A 19475-nucleotide genomic window follows, 5' to 3' on the forward strand; every position below is an offset into this window, starting at 1 on the left:
CACTAATTAGGTGGGTGGCCCTTCATTCTCTCGTGTGCGGCTGCCCAGGCATGCACCTTAGAGGAAACTATCCGTGGACCACCTGCATGGAGTTCGCGGACCACTGGTCATCCGCAGACCACAGTTTGAGAACCTCTGCACTAGAGCAACAAGAGGAACAAGAGTGCACCATGACCCAGTAGAGGATACAATATACTGAGTCTTGCTTTAATCAAGTGCACGTACTGTGTGTGGGCAAAAGGTGTTACAAGCGACTACTGCATGGGTTACGTCAGGGGTCTCAAACTCCCAGCCCACAGGCAATCTGCAGCCCACGAGCTTCCCCAATGTGGCCTCTGGAGCTTCAGCAGTTTTGGGGTCGGGTCTCTCCCTTGGCCCCACCTGCCGCCCCTGGGCGCTCCCCCCTTAGGGGCCAGCACAGCGGAGCTGAGCGGCATCTTTCTGCTCACTCCAGTGGCTGCCAGCCCCTCCCTGCTGTGCCACACGCTGCCCCTGCCCTGAGTGCCTCTGTGGCCAATGGGATGCTGCAGGGATGGTGCCTGGGGGCAGAAGTGCATGGAGGCCCCCTGCCCCGCCTTGGAGCCCCAGGTAAGAGCCGCACTCCTGACCCTCTCCCAGAGTCTGCACCCCCACCGCCTGCCTCCTCACTTACCCTCTCCCGCCTCCAAACTCCCTCCCAGAGTCTGCACCCCCTCCCCACACCCCTCCTGCCCCCAAACTCCCTCCCAGAGCCTGCACCCCAGACTCCCTCCCCCACCCAAACTCCCTCCCAGAGCCCAACCTCCAAGGGTGGCTCCAGGCACCAGCGCAGCAAGCACGTGCCTGGGGTGGCAAGCCGCGGGGGGCGGCCTGCTGGTCGCTGTGAGGGTGGCAGGCAGACGGCTTTCGGCGGCATGCCTGCGGGAGGTCTGCCAGTCCTGTGGCTTTGGCGGCGGCAATTCGGCGGTGGGGATGCCGATGGCGCGGCAGACCTCCCGCAGGCATGCCGCCAAAAGCCACCTGCCTGCCATGCTTGGGGCAGCAAAAAACATAGAGCCGCCCCTGGCAACCTCTCCCCCCTTTTGCACCCAAACTCCCTCCCAGAGCCTGCACCCCAATCCCCTACCCCAGACCTCCTCCCCCACCCAAACTCTGTCCCAGAGCCTTAGGCAGGTGGTGGGTGCGGAGTTTTTAGGGGGTGGGTTCTAAGCGGCATGAGTGGCATTGGATTTGAGGGCTGGGAGGATTTGAAGACTGGCACTGGCTCTAAGGTAAACTGAGTTTGAGACCCCTGTGTTAAGTGTTGGTGTGTATGTTTCGAATTAAAAAGCCCCTTTAAAAAGGAAATGTTGAAAATGTTCTGAAGAAAAAGTAATCAACTGACCATTGTCTGTAAAAATTATTCCTTATTATTTCCTTACATTTTAACTATCCCAGTTTATTCACTGCATTTTCTCTAGTGGTACAAGTCTATTAATGATAAGTATGATAGGGAAGGTAACTTTACTCTTTTGTTAATTCTTAACGATGTATAATGAATTTTAATGAAACTAGGTCATTTTTGAAGTGCAACAGTGAATTGCATACCTAAGGAATTAACATATGAGTGACAAGAACAGCCCTATCAGTGTGGATCATTTCTCTCAAAGAGATCAGTTATGATTTAGTTGCTAGTAAAATTGGAACACTTATTTTGACATATAGGATAGAAGGTATGTATGAAACATAATGGCACATTCTAGAGAATAATACGTTAATTTCCACTACACCAGCAGTTGGTGGAGCTGGAACAATGTGACATTTGGTTGAAATTGTTCAACTGTGTGTTTCCTCTTTATTAAACAATGAATCTTAGTGAGGTTCCCACATATTTCTGTTGGTTATTTCTCTGCCATTCACTTATTTAGATTGTAGGCCCTGCAGGGAAGAAAAATTCTCTTCTCACTTGTCCATATGTATATTACCAAACACTTTAAAAAAAAAAACAAAAAACAATGAAGTTAGACATCTGGGGTGAAATATGGACAGCGCTGAATTCAGTGGCAAACCTCCTATTGATTTCACTGGGGCCAGGATTTCACTTTGTTTATGTGAATGAGTGTACTGTAATCGGAACACAATTTGTTAGCTTTGCTATAACTTCACACTGTTAGAAGAGGCTGTTGATAACTAGGGAGTGCACTTTATGTTTATTCTAATATATTATCGGGATTTTAAAATCTATGTTGGTTCTCTTAATTAGCTATGTCATTTTAACCTAGTAATGACGTGTTGATTTGTGCTGTCCCAGGCAGTAGATTGCACAAACTTATGTTTCATCAAAATGTTCTGAAAATTAAAATATTCCATTAGAATTTATCATGATTTGGCATTTGAATTATCTATTTAAAATAACGACTGAAATGTTATGCATCTTGATAATTGGATTAATTCTCTCCCATCCCCAGTTGTAGCTCTCTCTATATTTACTTCTTTCATGACTCATTTTCTTTTAAGGTTCAGATGGTAACAGCAGAGAAATGGTAACATAACATCTTTGCAAACAGTTCAAATATGAAACCTGCTTGCATGATTCTAGCCAAATGTTTATAGAGCAGCAGGTGGTGTGGGTAAAGTGCCTCTAGGCAGGAGCACAGATTGACTCTTCTTTTGCATCTGCCACCTTGAACTATAAAGAAAAAATATGAGTCAGAAAATAACCCAATGGTGATCCAAAATCATTTATCATTATCTCATACAATACACTTAAGATTAAGGTTTATGTACACTTGCAAAATTTGCCATCTGGTAATTTGTTTACGCTAAACTACAAATCAACTTGTGCACCCCTATAATAACACTAATTTGAGATAAAAATGTTAACCTGGAAAACAAGTAGATTGTTCTTCTAAAACCATTTTTTCCAGTTAGTCTTTTATTTCCTAATACATTATGTGACTGAATAAATTATTCTGTGCATTTACACATAACACGTGGTTTAATCTATTTCCAAGGACTGCTCAGTTAAATAATTTGATTATAAAAACATCTCTTTTCTAATCAAAATCTGCCTAGATAATCTAATCAGTTCTAATTACTGACTCACTTGTTCAGAAGCTGACCTCTGTGCTACCATGTAGGAGACTTGGCTTCAAAGCAATTTCAAAATGTTCACTCCCTGGGCAAAAGTAAGCAAAGTCCATGCAATCCTTCAGGTTTTGCACGGTGTCGGAATAACAGCCAGGTAGTATGGAATGAGGACAGGAGGTGAAAAATGGGTTAAAATGAAAACTTGGGTAAACAACCTAGGACCTTCTGTCATTGAAAACTGGAAGGCAGCAGTAGAGGTTCTGTCAGGAAAAAATAAAGTAGTGGATTGCTGCCAGAAAGTAGCAGCAGACCTTTTGTGATGCTGGCCTCCAACATTACCAATTGATACAGTACTTGCCATTCAGTACTTATGCCTTTTATCACAAAAACAAATATTAATTATTGCTAAAATATTTTTCTAAAAACCCTAATTACTGTGCATGTGATATACAAGAACTTTTGCCATAACAGGGAGATGAAGTATTATTTACCTTTGCCATTTCACAGGTAATGGCAGGAGGGAACCCAGAAAGATCAAAGGATTTGTCCAGACTAGTACAAGGAGGGGAGGGATAGCTCAGTGGTTTGGGCATTGACCTGCTAAACCCAGGGTTGTCAGTTCACTCTTTGAAGGGGCCACTTAGGGATCTGGGGCAAAAAAATCAGTACTTGGTCCTGCTAGTGAAGGCAGGGGGCTGGACTCAATGACCTTTCAGGGTCCCTTCCAGCTCTGTGACATAGGTATATCTCCATATATTATTATTATTAAATCTGTCAAACTGCGAATTGAACCCTGCTCTCCTGATTCCCAGAGCAGTGGGTCAAATAAAAGTCGATGCTGCAATAAACAAAACATAACCCTACCAGCCCAACACCTAAATGCAAACTTACATTAGTACATTGTTTGTGTTTTCAAGGAAGGAAGAAATGTATTCAGAGGACATTGTGGTTGTATACACAAATCATTAAGCAATAGTTGTAAAAATACATTTAATGAAATTGTGGAGAGGACCCATTCATTGTACACAGAACTGAACATTAGATTACTTGAATAAAAACAGAGCCAGTTATGTTATGATACTAACAGAGATTTAAGTATTCAATGAATATGTGACCTTCAGGACAACAATAGCATGTGAAAAGCTTCATAAAATCCAGTAAAAGTATAATAGTCAACAATTACTGTGCTTAAAGGTCACCTCCTTTTTTTGCTTTAGGCTATTGACATATTTGAAAACTCATCTGTTGAGATGTTTATTGCCAAGAATATAGTTTTAAAACAATTGTATGTCGTCTGGTCCTTTGAAATATGTCGAATTTCATAGAGACTAGATAATTCAGTAAGTGTAGTTCCTCCTGGAATGTAACAGAGAACTAATGTATTTATTCAGTCAGAAAGATGAAAAGCCATAAAGGGAGATATTTCAAAAATTATAGCAAACACCCAAGAATGCTGTTCATTTTCCTACATGTGTTTTATATTTCAGAACAAGATTATTTTAGATCCTATGACTTTCAGTGAGGCCAGATTCAGACCATCTCTCGAAGAGAGGTTGGAGAGTATTATCAGTGGAGCAGCACTGATGGCCGACTCTTCATGCACACGTGATGACCGCCGAGAGAGAATTGTTGCTGAGTGCAACGCTGTACGACAGGCCCTCCAGGACCTACTTAGCGAGTATATGAATAATGTAAGTGATCTGCTCTTTTTAGTCTTTTCCTCCTCTATGGATTGTTAAGCAGTTCTATGACTATTCTGCAGTGCCTACATGCTTAGTAAAACTGATGATCCTAAATAGCAGCAGTTCAAGAAAAATCAAGGCAGTCACTTAAAATCCTTTGGTGGTATTCAACATTTTGGGGTTTGAGATCGTTTTATAGCAGTTTGTTACAAATAATTATACATTTTGCTCTGAAAGGGAATACCCCGATTGTAAGATTCCCTCACTCTACTGCAGAATAAGAGACTACTTTGTTCTGCATCGGTGATTCGTTTCATTTTAACAAAAAGGTAGTCCACACAACTTGTAAATATTTCCAGTGAGCCCAAAGACTTTTGTGAAACTTGTATAAAACTGCTGGTTGGTAAGCAAAGCGGGAACATGAATAAGTCAAATTAATATATCCTAGATACTATTTTTGTAAAAGAAAATGAGTACAGTCAGTTTCTAGCATTATTCATTGTTGTAGGGAAATAGTCACTTAGTGTTTTATTCAGATGTTTGCACAGAAGTTCACATGAAGTAGCTCTAAGTTTGCGTGTGGGAGGATGTAGTTAAACCACGAAGATTCTTATTTGCTAACAGTGTAATTGGAGCTATTAACTGGAAGTGTGCAGATTCTCTGAATCTGTTCAGTATTATCTATCATTATTACAGTGCACATAATGAAATGTTTTTAAAATATCTCAAATACATCAGTCACCACAGTGTAGACATACAGTACCGTTTGCTTTATGTGTATGATCTCCTAAATGATAAACATCCTCTGCTTTACGTTGCCTATATCTATCTATCTATCTATAGATAGATAGATAGATAGATATAGATATCTATATATATACAAAATTATTTGTGGATATTCTGCACTATTGTTACTAGTCCCATCCATCATCGCGATGCTGTGATATATGCAGTGAGGTCATATCCAGTCAATAACCATTTTTGATATTACAACTTAATTCCTGGAAATATTGTCAGAACCAGTTGTTCTCTCAAAATATGGTGGTAGTCAAGTCAAGCAGGTAGTGATGATGCCCATGTCTTTCCATGGGCTCCTAGACATCTGTGTTTAAGGATATTACAGGGTTTCAAACCCATTTCTCCTTTTTTGCACATAGAATATGTGATTGGAAATATTTCCAAATGAGGATTTCCACATTTAGGGTATCCAAATATGTTTACCAGTGTGAGTGTTCTACTCCATGCTTCGTTTTTCATCTGCTGGTAATATTAGAGTTTAAGTAAACACACTGATCTATTTTGATCCTGTTTTTTCCAACTCTCTAATTCCCACAAATGTTGAAAACTAACATTCAAGGATTGAGTGTTTTTTACTATTCTTTCTAATTGCAAGACTGATAATATGCAATATCAAACCAGTGAAAGTATTCAATCTTCTAGTTGCTTTATTGTATACCTGAGACAACTAGAATTTATTTCTTAAATTGTTTATATTTTCTTTTTACTGTTCAGTAAAATGGTGTTGGCTTCAAGGAAAAGCTATTTCCCCAGTCTAGAATTACAAAACAGAAATTGTTTGCTGTTTTTAAGGTGACAGTTGATACGTTCTTTCGGTGCAAATGACAGCAAAGTTGATGTTTTTTTATCTTGAGGTGAAAGCCGTAAAGAGAATGGATTAAAGAACAGGTGATGATGATGTGAAATATAGCTTTTTGGCTTGCTGTCTGTAGAATCTTGTCTCACAGAATTATTACTTTTAGGTGTAAGCTCTAAAAGGTCTCTACAAAGATCGTTCCAAAACTGATGGATTGTTGTATCCTGTTTCTTGGTAGTGCCTGTTTTTATGTACCATGCTTTGTGATAGCAAAATGAATTTGCCCTTGCTTCAGAAACATTACTTATTTTATTTTCTAACACCACTTTCAGATAAGGCATAAGAATCTTTTTAGTTTAAATGACAGCATACATTTATGACCGTGCAGAGGATGGGTTAATGTAGTTTCAGGGTTTCTCTTAGAATGCATAGTGGAGCAGTGTTCTGTTTTACACTTTATATATATGGTGTTTAAGTAACTGAGTTGATGGGTATTTGACCATCTTTATATTTCTATTATTCTAATAAGTCTAATTAGATCTAAGATCCATAATTCCCAATTCTTTTTCTCTTCATGTTTCATATGGAATATAACCAAATCAGTTTAACAGTCCATGTATAAGTATCTTCTTCTTAATAAATGAATGTTTAGTTTGAGGTATAGTATTTCAAATTTTAAAAATAAATATTTCATGTAATAACTCTCTAGTTTTTGTTTTTGTTTTTTTTAACATTTGTGTCTCCCAGCATGGCTTCTATTTTTGTTTTTAACCCTTGTCTTGATAAGAGGACATGGGATTTTCAGTAATGAGAAGCAAGGGCTTTACAACTGCCAAAGATTTCACTTGCAAAATTCCCAAAAGCTTGGTAGATTTGTTGCAAGGTAAAACTAAATCGGATTGCGATAAGGCATGACTTGGAACAACTGACAGCCTGATCAAGAGATGGCCAGACTGTAAGAGTGTATTGTTCCCGGTTAGTATCGAGATACATTTGCAGAGCTGTCCGAAGGAAACTTGTATAACATCTGCTCAGAATGCCTTTAACCAGTGCTATCTGTCCCTCATTTTAAATTTACTCATACATTGTTTTGATTAAAGAAAAAGAGGTAATGGAAAAAACTGAAAATTTGTGGCTAATAATGGGTCCTAAAATGTGCACACTCCTTTGATACTTTTATTAAGAATACAGTTATTTTATGACCGTAATGTATGCCAATATTTCAGTGAGACTGTACATTGCAATTGCAATACTATTATTATTTTCTTGCCTATTCAAATGTTAATAGCTCTCCTCAACCTAAAATCACCTTCCCCTCCACTTATCCTCTTCAGTGATCTAGGGCAAGGGAGACTCACTCTTCATCTACAAGTTGTTTTTTGTTTCATATTGTTTAAAGAAGAGTCCTGATTCTCAACTCCCTTGCACTAAGTTAATCATTTACAGCTGTGCATAGTGAGTACAAAGTGGGTATAAACTGTAGTGTTTTACATCTCATTTTACAATCAGTTTGCTCAGGTATGAATGACTCAGTGCAAAACAGTAGAATTGGAATGGATGCATTCAGTCTTAGGACAAATCAGCCTGTTACCTTTCACTATTGTGACAATAGGTGATGTTACCCCAGCTTTAGGTCAAACAGGTAAAGGATAGAAAATTGTGGTGCAGGAAGGAGAATTCTTCTGCTCATTTTGTAGATCCCCGATGTGCTAGTGAGTTACTAACAATGTCCTTCTAGCTAATTATATGCTTGAAATGGAGTTATTGTATATAGCATACGTTGCCACCTATACAATGTTTCAAGCTAATTGCCACTGGATATATGATCAGTAGGTGACGGAGAGGCAAGGTAGGACAGGGTCTGAGGAGCCTTTAAAAAGCATTTGTTCTCTCTCACACTGTTCTCAGCCATTAGTTTTTGTACTCCGGCAGAAGGAAGATTTGCAAGGGGAAAAGGGGGAAGAGTAAGTTTCGGTTTCAGAAAAAAACGATTTTCAATATTATGAAGATTTCAGGCAAAGTGACACAATTTTGTGCTCAGAAGTGATGAAAAGACAACTTGACAATTTCACTTTTTTAAATGTACCAAATTAGATTTGGTTCAGTTTTATTCCCTCGTCAAATATTCTGGCTCCATTGCAAATATTTGTTGGAATGATTAATACTGTGGGAGGTTTTGCAGTATTAGCCCACGGGAGCTCTATCATTGTTAATAATTGTATATTGGTATTGTGATAGTGCACAAAAGCCCCAGTCAGGACTGGGGTTCCATTGTGCCAGATGTACAAAATGCATAGGAAGCACCTCTAAGAAGACAAGATAGACAAAGTCATAAACCTCATATAGCTAAAATGTCAAAGGTACATATCTTGTCAGTTACATTTTTTTTTTTTTTAAGATTTCCCCTCAACAATCCCTCCACTTTCTTTCTTTCTTTTTTTTCTTTCTTTCTTAGCTCTCCCAAAGGACAACTCTGATGATTTTATTGCGAGTCTCAGGGTATTTGGTGATTTATTTATTTTTTAATAAAGCCCTAGCTCCTGTAGTTTTGTGATACTTTTGTTTTTAAATGAAAGAGATTTGTTTCTAGTCCTCATGGCTTCAGAGAAGAGCTTGAAAGGAGAACTGATCAGAAATTTTCCCTGTCTGGTTTCATGCCAGTTCGCTTACCTAGCTCCTTGGCAGACTCCCAACTCTTCAGCCTGGTGGGATGATGGGGAAGCTGAGAGCCCCAGAAATCATAAAAGTGCCAGATCCTATGCTTCTGGCTCTGCCAGTGCTCCCAGGCTTCCTGGCTCCACTTCAGGCCACCTGGCAAGCTGAAAGGGAATCAGGATGCTGCAATCCCCAGATAACCTGGGAGTCTTGGAGCTTTGGGATCTGGGGCTTCCAGGCTCCTGGCTCCCCTTCATTTTACAGGCAGAATTTCATTTTTAAATCATCTAATTGTTCCAAGTTTTGGAAAAAAAATATCATTGATTCTGTAACTTGGAGAATTTTGAAATTTTTGGTTTTTATTCCAAATTGGAACAAAACCAGATTTTGAAATTCCGTATCCTTCTTGAAAATGTGAATCCCAAAGACTCAAACACCAGAAGGCAGGCAAAAAAGAACTCAAAAAGTAAAACTTCTTATAAACTCATTTTTAAACCGGTCTCATGATTTTGGGGGCTGACTAGGGTGTGTTTTCTTTTTTTTTTTTTTTTTCTTTTTTTTTTTTTTTTTAAATCTTGGGATTGGTAATACTGAAGTCCTTCCACCTCTGGCCCCTACATGAATACTCAGACAATATAACTACGTTTACCGTATAAGAGAGGGGTGTGATTTTTTTCCCCTGCTCTGTACACATACGCCAGCTCTCATGAAGTTAGCCAAAGTATAAATAGCAGTGTAGCATTTCCAGTAGCATGGCTTTGTCATGCCGAGTTTGTACCCACCATTGCTGACGGATTTATGCTCAATCTGGCTAAGCTGTGCCTCCACTGTCAGTATCCGTGCTACCATGGCGACACTACCATTTGTATTCTCACTAGCTCGATGATTTGTGCTAATAGGTGATCCCCCTGCTTGAGTAATCACACCCATAGCTTGTAGTATAGGCTTAGCCTATATGAGAAAGGGAAATACCTTTTAATATCCCCACCGCTTCTAAAAAGCCACAATTAACTCCTCCCCAACAATAATCAGCCTGTTAGATCAGTGCTCGTATTGCTGAGTGACACAGGCTCAATGGTAGGTAACCTTTCTGTTTTCAGCAGAGGTGTGGAAAGGGGCCTTCCTGACTGGCATCTTCCTCCAGAGTTCACTGGCTCTTGGCACCTCTTTCCACCCTGGAGGAGACTGGGGCCTGCTTCAGGTATGGGATTCTAGGTGCAGGACAGGAGAACAGAGTGGCTGGTCCCTGCCTGCAGGCTCCCAAGTCGACCCCTAAAGCTCTTCCCCTCTGTGAAGTGGGGCAGCTTTCGGCAGGAGCTCTGGGCAGAGGAACAGGGAATTTGTACGGCCATTGAGTCTCATGGGCTCAGCGGCGTCTGTTGGTTTTCCCCCCTTGTAGTGCAGGGAATGTTTCTGGTCAGGGCTTCGGGGCCTGCCTGGCTATTTCCTGTACCTAATATTCAAGAGTTTATTGATGCTGCTTTTCCTGCAAATGGGGTTCCTCTGTCAGCAGGTCCACCAAGGCTGGGGAAAGGGAACGTTATAGCAACACTATCTGGGACTTACAATGAACTTCAGAATGAATGCATTCAAAATAGTGACAGGGTGCAGCGGCAATCTTTTAAAGACCTATTCATTCTATGGCATAGATCTAGAAGAAACAGAATCCTCTTGTTGTTGTTGTTTCCTTGTTACTCTGATTCCTCTCTGCACCTCCTCAGCATTTACCAGATTTCTGATCCATCGCCTCAATCTGTGTGGGGTTTTGTTTTTAAAGTCCCTCTAATACCCTAAACATATTTGATATGACACAGTGGATAGATTCCCCTTAACCCTTTTGTATCTTGCCTAGGGTTACCATACTTAACAAATAAAAAAAAGAGGACCCTCCACGGGGTCCTGGCCCCGCCCATTTCCACACACCGAGCCCCGCCCAACTCCGTCCCTTCCCCACCCTAACTCCGCCCCCTCCTCCCTCCCACTCCCAGCCACGTGGAAAGGGCTGCCCGAGCGCTACCGGCTTCACAGTTTGCTGGGCAGCCCCCAGACCCTGCGCCCCCGGCTGGCGCTTCCCCAGCACAGCTGGAGCCCGGAAGGGGAAGCGCCCAGCTGGGGGCGCAGGGTCTGGAGGCTGCCCGGCAAACCGTTAAGCCGGTAGCGCTTGGGCTTCGGGCAGCCACCTTGCCTCCGGACCCTGCGCCCCCAGCCGGGCACTTCCCCTCCCGGGCTCCGGCGGCGCAGGGTCCGGAGGCACGGGGGCTGCCCGAAGCCGGTAGCGCTCGGGCAGCCTGGCTCTTAAACAGAGCCGAAGAGTCAGGGGAGGAGCAGAGCAGCTGCAGGAGGGGAAGTGCCTGGCCGGCATTTTCCTGGACATGTTCGGCTTTTTGGCAATTCCCCCCGGACGGGGGTTTGATTGCCAAAAAGCCGGACATGTCCGGGAAAAAACGGACGTATGGTAACTCTAATCTTGCCCTCTAAAGTTGTCACCTGTTTCCAACTCCTGATCACGTGAGCTCTATGGCTATACTATGGGTCTATGGAATGCCATATCTGTAGAGAAAATGTAGGCCTTCAGGTAGTTTTGCTCACTGAAATACAGGGAAATATATTTGATTTTGCCCCAAATAAAATGGTATTTTCAGAAAGTGCTGCAGTGAGTAAAATTTAAAAGTGTTTAATGGGCAGTTAGAGGTCATTGTTCTTGAAGGCACAACCAAATTAGAATGAAAAAAAGGTGATGGAAAATGAAAATCTATGGACTCTCAAGCCACTGTCAAGTTCCATATTTAACAGCTATAGCTGAACTCCTATTTAAAAGAGAAAAAAAAAATCATTCTTGCATCCTTTAGAGAGGTGGCTCTGAATCGCACAAGATTAATAGGTGTGACAGTGAACATTAAATTACATTCACGAGACAGCAAAATGTCCATAGCTGTCCTGAACTCAGTAATCAGTGATTGGTGACAGAGGTTGGCTGCTGAGTCATCAGGATTGTCTGATTTAGTTACAGCAGCCTAGAAAGGACAATCTGTCAATTGGTCTGAGTATTGCTCTGCTAGCTTTTCAAGGAATACTTAAAAAAGCAAGTTGTAGTTAAAGCTACATACTGTAGTTCAAGATTGAAATAATGAACTGGGCCATTTCATATCTCTTTTTGCTCTCCTAGAGGATATCTGGAAACAGTTTTATATTTCCTGGCCTTGAAAAAGCCGTGTGGATAGCACTGTTGGCACTGTGAAAGAGTGGGCCTCTGCCTTTTTAAGCACCAGTCAGAACAGTGTGTTTATATTGTAACGATCCATCCTTGAGATACCAAGCAATTTTTAGTAATAGATTCAATGTTGTTTTGTTGAAAATGAAATATTCAGGCAGTTTTTTAGAAGCACACTGGTATTACTAGGCAAGAAAAATGCAGCTTCCCCCCAGCCCCCTTCACAAAATTCTGAGCAGTTGAGTCACTGGGATGATTGACAACAATATCATTTTCCCCTTGTAATTCTTATGGAAATCTTGACGTGTGCTGTTTCAAAGTGATTGATCAAATTCTTGGCTTGCTTTGCACCTGGTTGGTGGCAATCTCACTCTAACTCCTACTTCCATAGGATGTGTGCCCAGATAGCGTTCTAAATTTATGTGAAACTTCTGGGTACCTTGCCTTTCCCCAACTACAAAAATAATTACCATCTGCTTACCAAACCCAGAACACCAGTTCAAAGGGGCCCAGCCACATGGCAAGTAGTTTGGTTTCTTGTCTTTTCTTGGTAACAGCAGCAGGACCTGCTGTTAATATACCCATTGCTTAGCACTTTTATGATAGTACTGTGGGAATCTGTGTTGCCTGCAGGTTTTTATAAGCAAAAGCTGCTACAGAATCCAGACATTCCCATAATTTCAAGATATTCAGGATCACATTCACTGCCTTGTTTCCTTTTGCAGGGCCAAAATATCCTGTTGCTGTCCTCCATAAACACAATTCACAATAAGCAAGCCCCGTAGAAAAGAATGGTACCTCGTACTTTGCAAATAACAGATATATAAGCACTTTGTCCAATGTTGGGCTTTGGTAGTCACATTTACACAGCATTGCATTGAGCATTCTATTACAAGGCTCAAGTAGGTCATCTATTTGAGCATGATAGACTGTGGTTTTATCTGACTTTAAAAAAAAATATCTGGGAGAAAGCATGCTCCTTGCAGCAGCTGAGATGTAATGCTCGTGTCATGGTCTGTCAACATTATTACCTGGGAGAAATGTTTAAATACTTGTCTTGGGTTCTGCACTGGCAGGAGGTAGGTTCCATATGTGTTCCAGAGAGTTCTGTGTCCAAGAAATCTCTGGAATGAGAATTCATGAAAATGAATTCCTATTTGAGGTTCACTGATGATTCTCACCAGCATATTTCCCACTAAGTTAAAATTGAAATACTAGGTCCACCAAAGCCTCGCTAACCACAGCCAAACACTCATATATGTGACTGAGTTTTTCATTCTCTTTTCTCTTCCATAAAATCAATGGAACCCAGTGACTGGTCCTCCACTAGTGGTATAACCTTGAATGAATGCCCCCTAGTTGAGTACCCCTGGACGGTCTTAAATCACACTAAGTGGGCCCTTTTCCTTGGTTCCTTCTGGGTAACTATTATTCCATTCTTAGCTAACCAGTATTCTGTCTCTACTGTCCCCACCTACTGAGCCAGAAAGTTCAGAATAACTAAAATGAAAAACCTTTCAAATCTGCCAGTCATGGATCCAATTGAGTCCAGGTCAGTGTCACAGTTGATTTGAAAACATATCAGTCTGTCCTCACTCATGATCTAAAACTTCAGTGGACTGGGGGTGGGGGAGGGCGCGCGCGCGCACACACACACACACACACACACACACACACACACACAAAGTTACAACAAAAATCATATACAGTGGGAATAACCATCACTGAAGTTTGGCTATTTACTGTCACCATAACCCAGGAGCTAAGGTAAGGCTGAATTTCTCTTTAAGTGCAGCCAATGTGCAGCATCATGGCAGATAGATGTATGTCAGGGCCCACTATCCATTGTGGCACAAACATCTCAGCATACTAAGAATCTAACAGCCCTTGAAACTTAAGCTCATGAATTACGACGGGAATCAAACAAATCTTGCAGACAAATCTGGAGACATCTGTAATATGGAGGCAGAAGCTACAGCATAGTTATGATCCATCGAGGGGCAGGAATGACAGCCATGACCCTCCCACCTACATGAAATACAACCCCAGGTGTTGCTTTTCCCTGATGTTGTACAAGATCTGGCACCAGCTTGTGTGGCAGCTATCACTGCCCCTTGACTTCCCGAGAGAGATTCACCCAGAGCCTAGTCTATCCCAAGTGGAATCCTCAATGTTTTCAGTACAGTTCTGTGCAGTCAGGGTTAAATTGGGAAAATATTTGGCCCACTGCAAGTCTTTCAAAAGACATTAGCAAACTCTCTGTTTCCCTTTACTATCTCTCCTGGCTTCTCTTCATCTGAACACCCAGACCTGTGTCTTCCTAGCTAATAGCTAATGTCACACTTCCACAGTCAATCTCTGAAACCAGGAAATTATCCACCTGTCATGTGCTCACCTAGGCTGACAAGCCAGCGGCCTCAAATGCAGTCATTATCTCCAGCCAGCGGAAACAATGTGGTTCTGACACAACTCCACTGGAGAAGTAGTAGAGTTGATTAAGCTCTGTTTACAGCCACTGGCTGCAGAGGCAAAAACAGTTCCTGTGCCACGGCTTGAAATCATTAACTATTCTAAACTGCCACGATAACCTTCCTCACTCTCCCAGCCCATACAGAATGCCTGATTATAGATTATATCTTTGAGAAGATTATAGTCACCGATCCATTAAAGTTCCCCTCAGCAGGCCCATTGCTCAACATAAGTGCTCTTCCCAAATATTCAAATGTTTCAAGATATGGATCAGGGTCATTTCCTGGTCCTGTTTTTTCAGGAACCCTCTCCGCATTTGGAGTTTGATACACGGTGGTACAACTCTTTCTACCATTGGGGGTGTGTATCCTATGTGCTTCACTTAATATTCCTGCTGGTGTTGCTGTTGCAGCATCAGTTGGAAATAGTTGGGAACTGTTCATTCTCCCGCTGTTAAGCTATCCACAACATCAAGTTTTACTGCTTTCTGTTTGTAATTAGTCCTCAGTATCTGTATGAGTCTGAAATCTCACATCCCTTCTAACCAGGGATTAGCAGGGTTACTAGGAAGATATTTAGCAATAATGAGCAGGATTTTTCAGCGGGAGCAAATCTTTATCAGCATACATCTGAACAAGCAGCAAAATATAAACACAACTGACTTTCCAAAACCTAAATTTTACCAGCCCTCATGACCAGGGTGTGGAACACTGTACATTTCAAAAGGCATTCTCCCTCTTTTGTCTCTTTCCCAGAGCACCTGTGCTAGCGCAAGAGACCCAAAACAAGAAATTAATTCCTTGTGTTCAGAAGGCCAAGTAATACTTTTATTGTGTTTATTTATTCTTAATTTCTGGTACTGCCCACAAAGGACATAGTACAAATGCAAAAAAATATGGAATCCCTGAACTGAAAAGTGAATGTTCCATGCATCCCGACATGCACACAGAGACACACACACACATTTATGACTGGCAGTTCTGGGGGAAATGGATGTATGGAGAAAAGGGATATTCAACAAAAACAATGCAGCCTATAAATAAAACTGTATGAGCAAGGGTATTTCTTCACAAAAGTACAATAGCAAATAGTCTACAGTTCACAATTTCTATCATCTCCTCTAGGTGCCACTACAATCTATATAAACTACTATATTATACTATACAGAATATATGACTTGTTCAGTAGAACTAAGGGTACTAAGGGTGTTGTAAAACATTCTGAGGTGGTTTTATTTATTTATTTATTTTTTCCTGGGGTTTTTAATCCCTTTCTGCGTTTTTGAGCTCTAGATTATTTTTGTTTGGTTTAGCCTAGTTCGGCCTAAATAAGATTAGTTTTCAGCTGGCTTGTCATATGTAGTTATAGAAGGAGAAAACAGTTTGTTTACACATAATGTCAAATACAGAACATGGTAGTACATAGCATCTTTGTTACTTGGATTGAGAGAATGCTCTTTATGTGATGACCTACGATTTGGGAAATATTTGAATCTCTGAATAAAAAGAGTAGCCACATCGAAAACAAAACACACATTCCCTCCTCAGCTTCCTTCTTCTTCAGTTACTATGAGCTGTCTTCTTACAGGGTATGCTCTTTTATCCTTTTCCCCTCTTAGGCCCAAATCAGCAGAGTTCTTAAGGGCATGCTTAGCTTTTAGCATGCACTTACGTCCCATTAAAGGAAGAGGATTTAGGCATGTACTTAAGGTTAAAGTGTACTTATGCGCTTTGCTAAAGCAGGGCCCTTTGACACAATCCAGTTTCTTTGGGGGCCATAAGGGTGGACATCTCCCACCCAACCAATTCACCCAGAGGCATTATAGATCTCCCACAGCAATTTGGTATGGAATCCCTCATCACCTTACATTAATTCATGTAACAAAACTGGAAGCAAATCCTCAGGTAACCACCACATCTAATAATAATAATGTTGAAACAAAGGTTTTTCTGGTGTCTCATTTCCAGCTTGATTGATTTGGTCTCTTCAGAATCTGATAATTTTAACTAGGTCCTTCCCATAAGATTAATCTATTGTACTCTTGCTTTCCTACTTTTTTTTTCTCTTTCCCTATACATGTCCTTGTATATTTGAGCCTTCAAGCCTAATCAAATCCAATTACAACACACTATTGTGTTTGTAGCACCAAGAGGCAGTCACCATAAAGATTTTGAATAAGGGGGAGGATTTTCTTATTACACTGATCATACCTACCTACCATCTATTATCACAGAAAGTATAGTGTAGCAGTTAAAACACAGGACAGGGAGTCTGGAGATCTGAGTTTTATTACTTGCTTTTCCTTAGACTCAAGTCATTTTATCACTCTGGGCTTCTGTTTCTCCCCCTGCAAAATTGAGATATTTACCTATTTTTCAGTTAGACTTCATTTATTAATGTTTAAGTGCTTTGAGATCCTCAGGTGGAAGGCGCTGTGGAAATGCAAATAATTACTATAATAGCTGGCACATGGAAGATGCATTCAGGAACTCGATGTCTACCTAGTCAGAGAGAAGGGGTTTCCTCTCAGCTTATTCTCTGGCCTTTTTAGGGTATGTCTACAATGTATCTGGGAACAAGCCTCCCAGCCCGGGCAGATAGACTCATGCTAACGGGGCTTGAGTTAGCACACTATAAATAGCAGTGTGGACATTGCAGCTTGGGTTCGCACGTCCAGGTGGGGCAGGTTTGCGACCCCAAGCTGCAGCCCAAGCCACAACATCCATACTGTTGTTTTTAGTGTGGTAGCTCAAGCCACGCTACCATGAGTTTATCCGCCCATGCTAGGCTTGTTCCCAGATGCATTGTGGACATAACCTTAATGTCCAGGCGCAGTCTCCTTCTCCTTTCTCCCCCATGAGTGCTCCTGAATATCTTTTTTTTTACAATTGTTGCCACCCCTCTAAATCAAGAAGAGGGATATGACTTGTCCGATAATACAGATGGTACAGTACAACATGAAGTCTTTCTATCATTTTCATTTCATTCTCTTTCATTTTAGGAATACAGGGTAACAATTTACTTTTCTAATTTCAGTTATTCAATAGTAATAGTTTATTTTTTGGTTGTTTTGATGCATCTGCTTACAAAAGTAAAGACTGCTCCAACAGCGTATCATATACATGTTGCTAGATTAGAAGTTTGTACTTCAATAATAATTGTCGGTTCCAGAATGACTGAACATGCTATTGTTTAAAGTTATTTGTTCACCTGTTATAACTTCCAGAGTGAACCCTGATTATAGTTGTGTGACTCTTCAATGCTCTTTAACTACTCTTTTCAGTGTTGGAGTTTGAGTATAAGGGTCATTAATGTTGTTGCTTTTGTTTGTCTACATGTCATATGGAGTGTATTATCCTGTTGTGAGAAGCTTTTCTGTAGTTAATACAATATCATTTGTTGCATGATGATTTTGCTTTCTATATGTACCTCTGCTTTGTGCATATTTCTCCTGCATTTCAGTATTTTTACAGGACAGATTTCCATCTTTGTATATCCTATAGATGTTGGGTGTAAAGAAAAAACGCCTTAAATATTTATTGGGAATGTATCAAAATAAACACGTCTGCTGAAATTAGCGAGCTTACAGAAACTCATGTTTTGAATTTATTTTTCCCAAAAGGCTTAATGTCTTCTGCTCTCTCAAGGATTTTTTGGTATCATGACATCTTAATTATGTAATATCCAGATATAAGGCCAAAAAACCTACAGCCAGTAGTAGGAACATATGGTGTCAGTTGGGTATCTCCATTTTGATTCCTCTAGATTCTGTACTTTCGGTGGTTTAGCATAATAGGGATTGTCCACAGAGGTGGCTGTACATAGGACTGGTCTCAGGCAGTATGCAGGTCCATGTAAGTAATATGTTTTTTTGGGGGGAGGTATCTATCTTACAATTTGGGATATAGAGTTATACCCTTTATCCCTACATTAACCAGAATTTGATTTATAATAATAATTTTAAAGCTGCCTTGGATTTAATCCATTTTATGTATAAAATCAGTTCTTCCTCTAACTACAAAACTAGTAGTGATTGTAATAAAAAAAAAGAATCCCCTCCAAAATTCATATAAAATTTGAAAGCTTGTCTCGCTCACCAACTGAAGTCAGTCCAATAGAATTTATTACTTCACCCAACTTGTCTCTCTAATATCCTGAGACCAACATGGCTACAATTACATTGCATACATACATTAAAAATGGTGTTTTAATAACCAGGATGCATTTCCTTGAAGGTCACATGTAAAGGCCAATCCTCTCTTGTACATATGTGTGGGAAATTCCATTCTTATGTTGTGTTAGACATCAAAACTTGTATTAAATGTCAAAATTGCAACAAAAAAAAAAAAGTGGGATACCCTTAAATGTAAATGTGGGCCATGTATATATTGCAGTGGTGAGTTTTATTCATTTGGATGTACACTTTCAATGTAGAATTATAGGTTAATCAGTGCTACTACCGTTGTTTGGATTACTGTTTTTCTTTTAATGGTTATTCTGATATGATGCTATATTCGTTTTTGATGGAGTACAGTATAAGAATTTAGAAGCCTGGTTCTGAAATAATGGTCTTGGTCCAGAAGAGGGCACACTTGCATGCCATAAGGATTCTCTGCATAATTAAAAGAACTGCATTCTGATGTTGTATAGCTGTAATAAAAGGAAATTTAATAATAAACAAAATGGAGAGCTTATTTTTATTAGGTACAGGATCTTTAACAAGACACCTGAGTCAAAAGGTTTGTGAAGACAAATAAATTATTTTGAATGTTGTGTAGGATATGTGCATAAATGAGCAAATACAAGATTAGCTGCT

General features: G+C 40.5%; 1 protein-coding gene across 2 annotated transcripts in view; it reads left to right on the top strand.

Moving 5' to 3' along the window:
* Positions 1–19475, top strand: part of CTNNA2 (catenin alpha 2) — a 747858-nt gene that overhangs the window by 238179 nt on the left and 490204 nt on the right. For both annotated transcript variants that reach the window (XM_054029838.1, XM_054029839.1), the window contains exon 7: positions 4536–4739. In XM_054029838.1, coding sequence (XP_053885813.1) covers positions 4536–4739 — 204 coding nt within the window. The remainder of the gene's footprint in view (positions 1–4535; positions 4740–19475) is intronic.

This window comes from Malaclemys terrapin, chromosome 5 (assembly GCF_027887155.1).
Source record: "Malaclemys terrapin pileata isolate rMalTer1 chromosome 5, rMalTer1.hap1, whole genome shotgun sequence".
Taxonomy (NCBI): domain Eukaryota; kingdom Metazoa; phylum Chordata; order Testudines; family Emydidae; genus Malaclemys; species Malaclemys terrapin.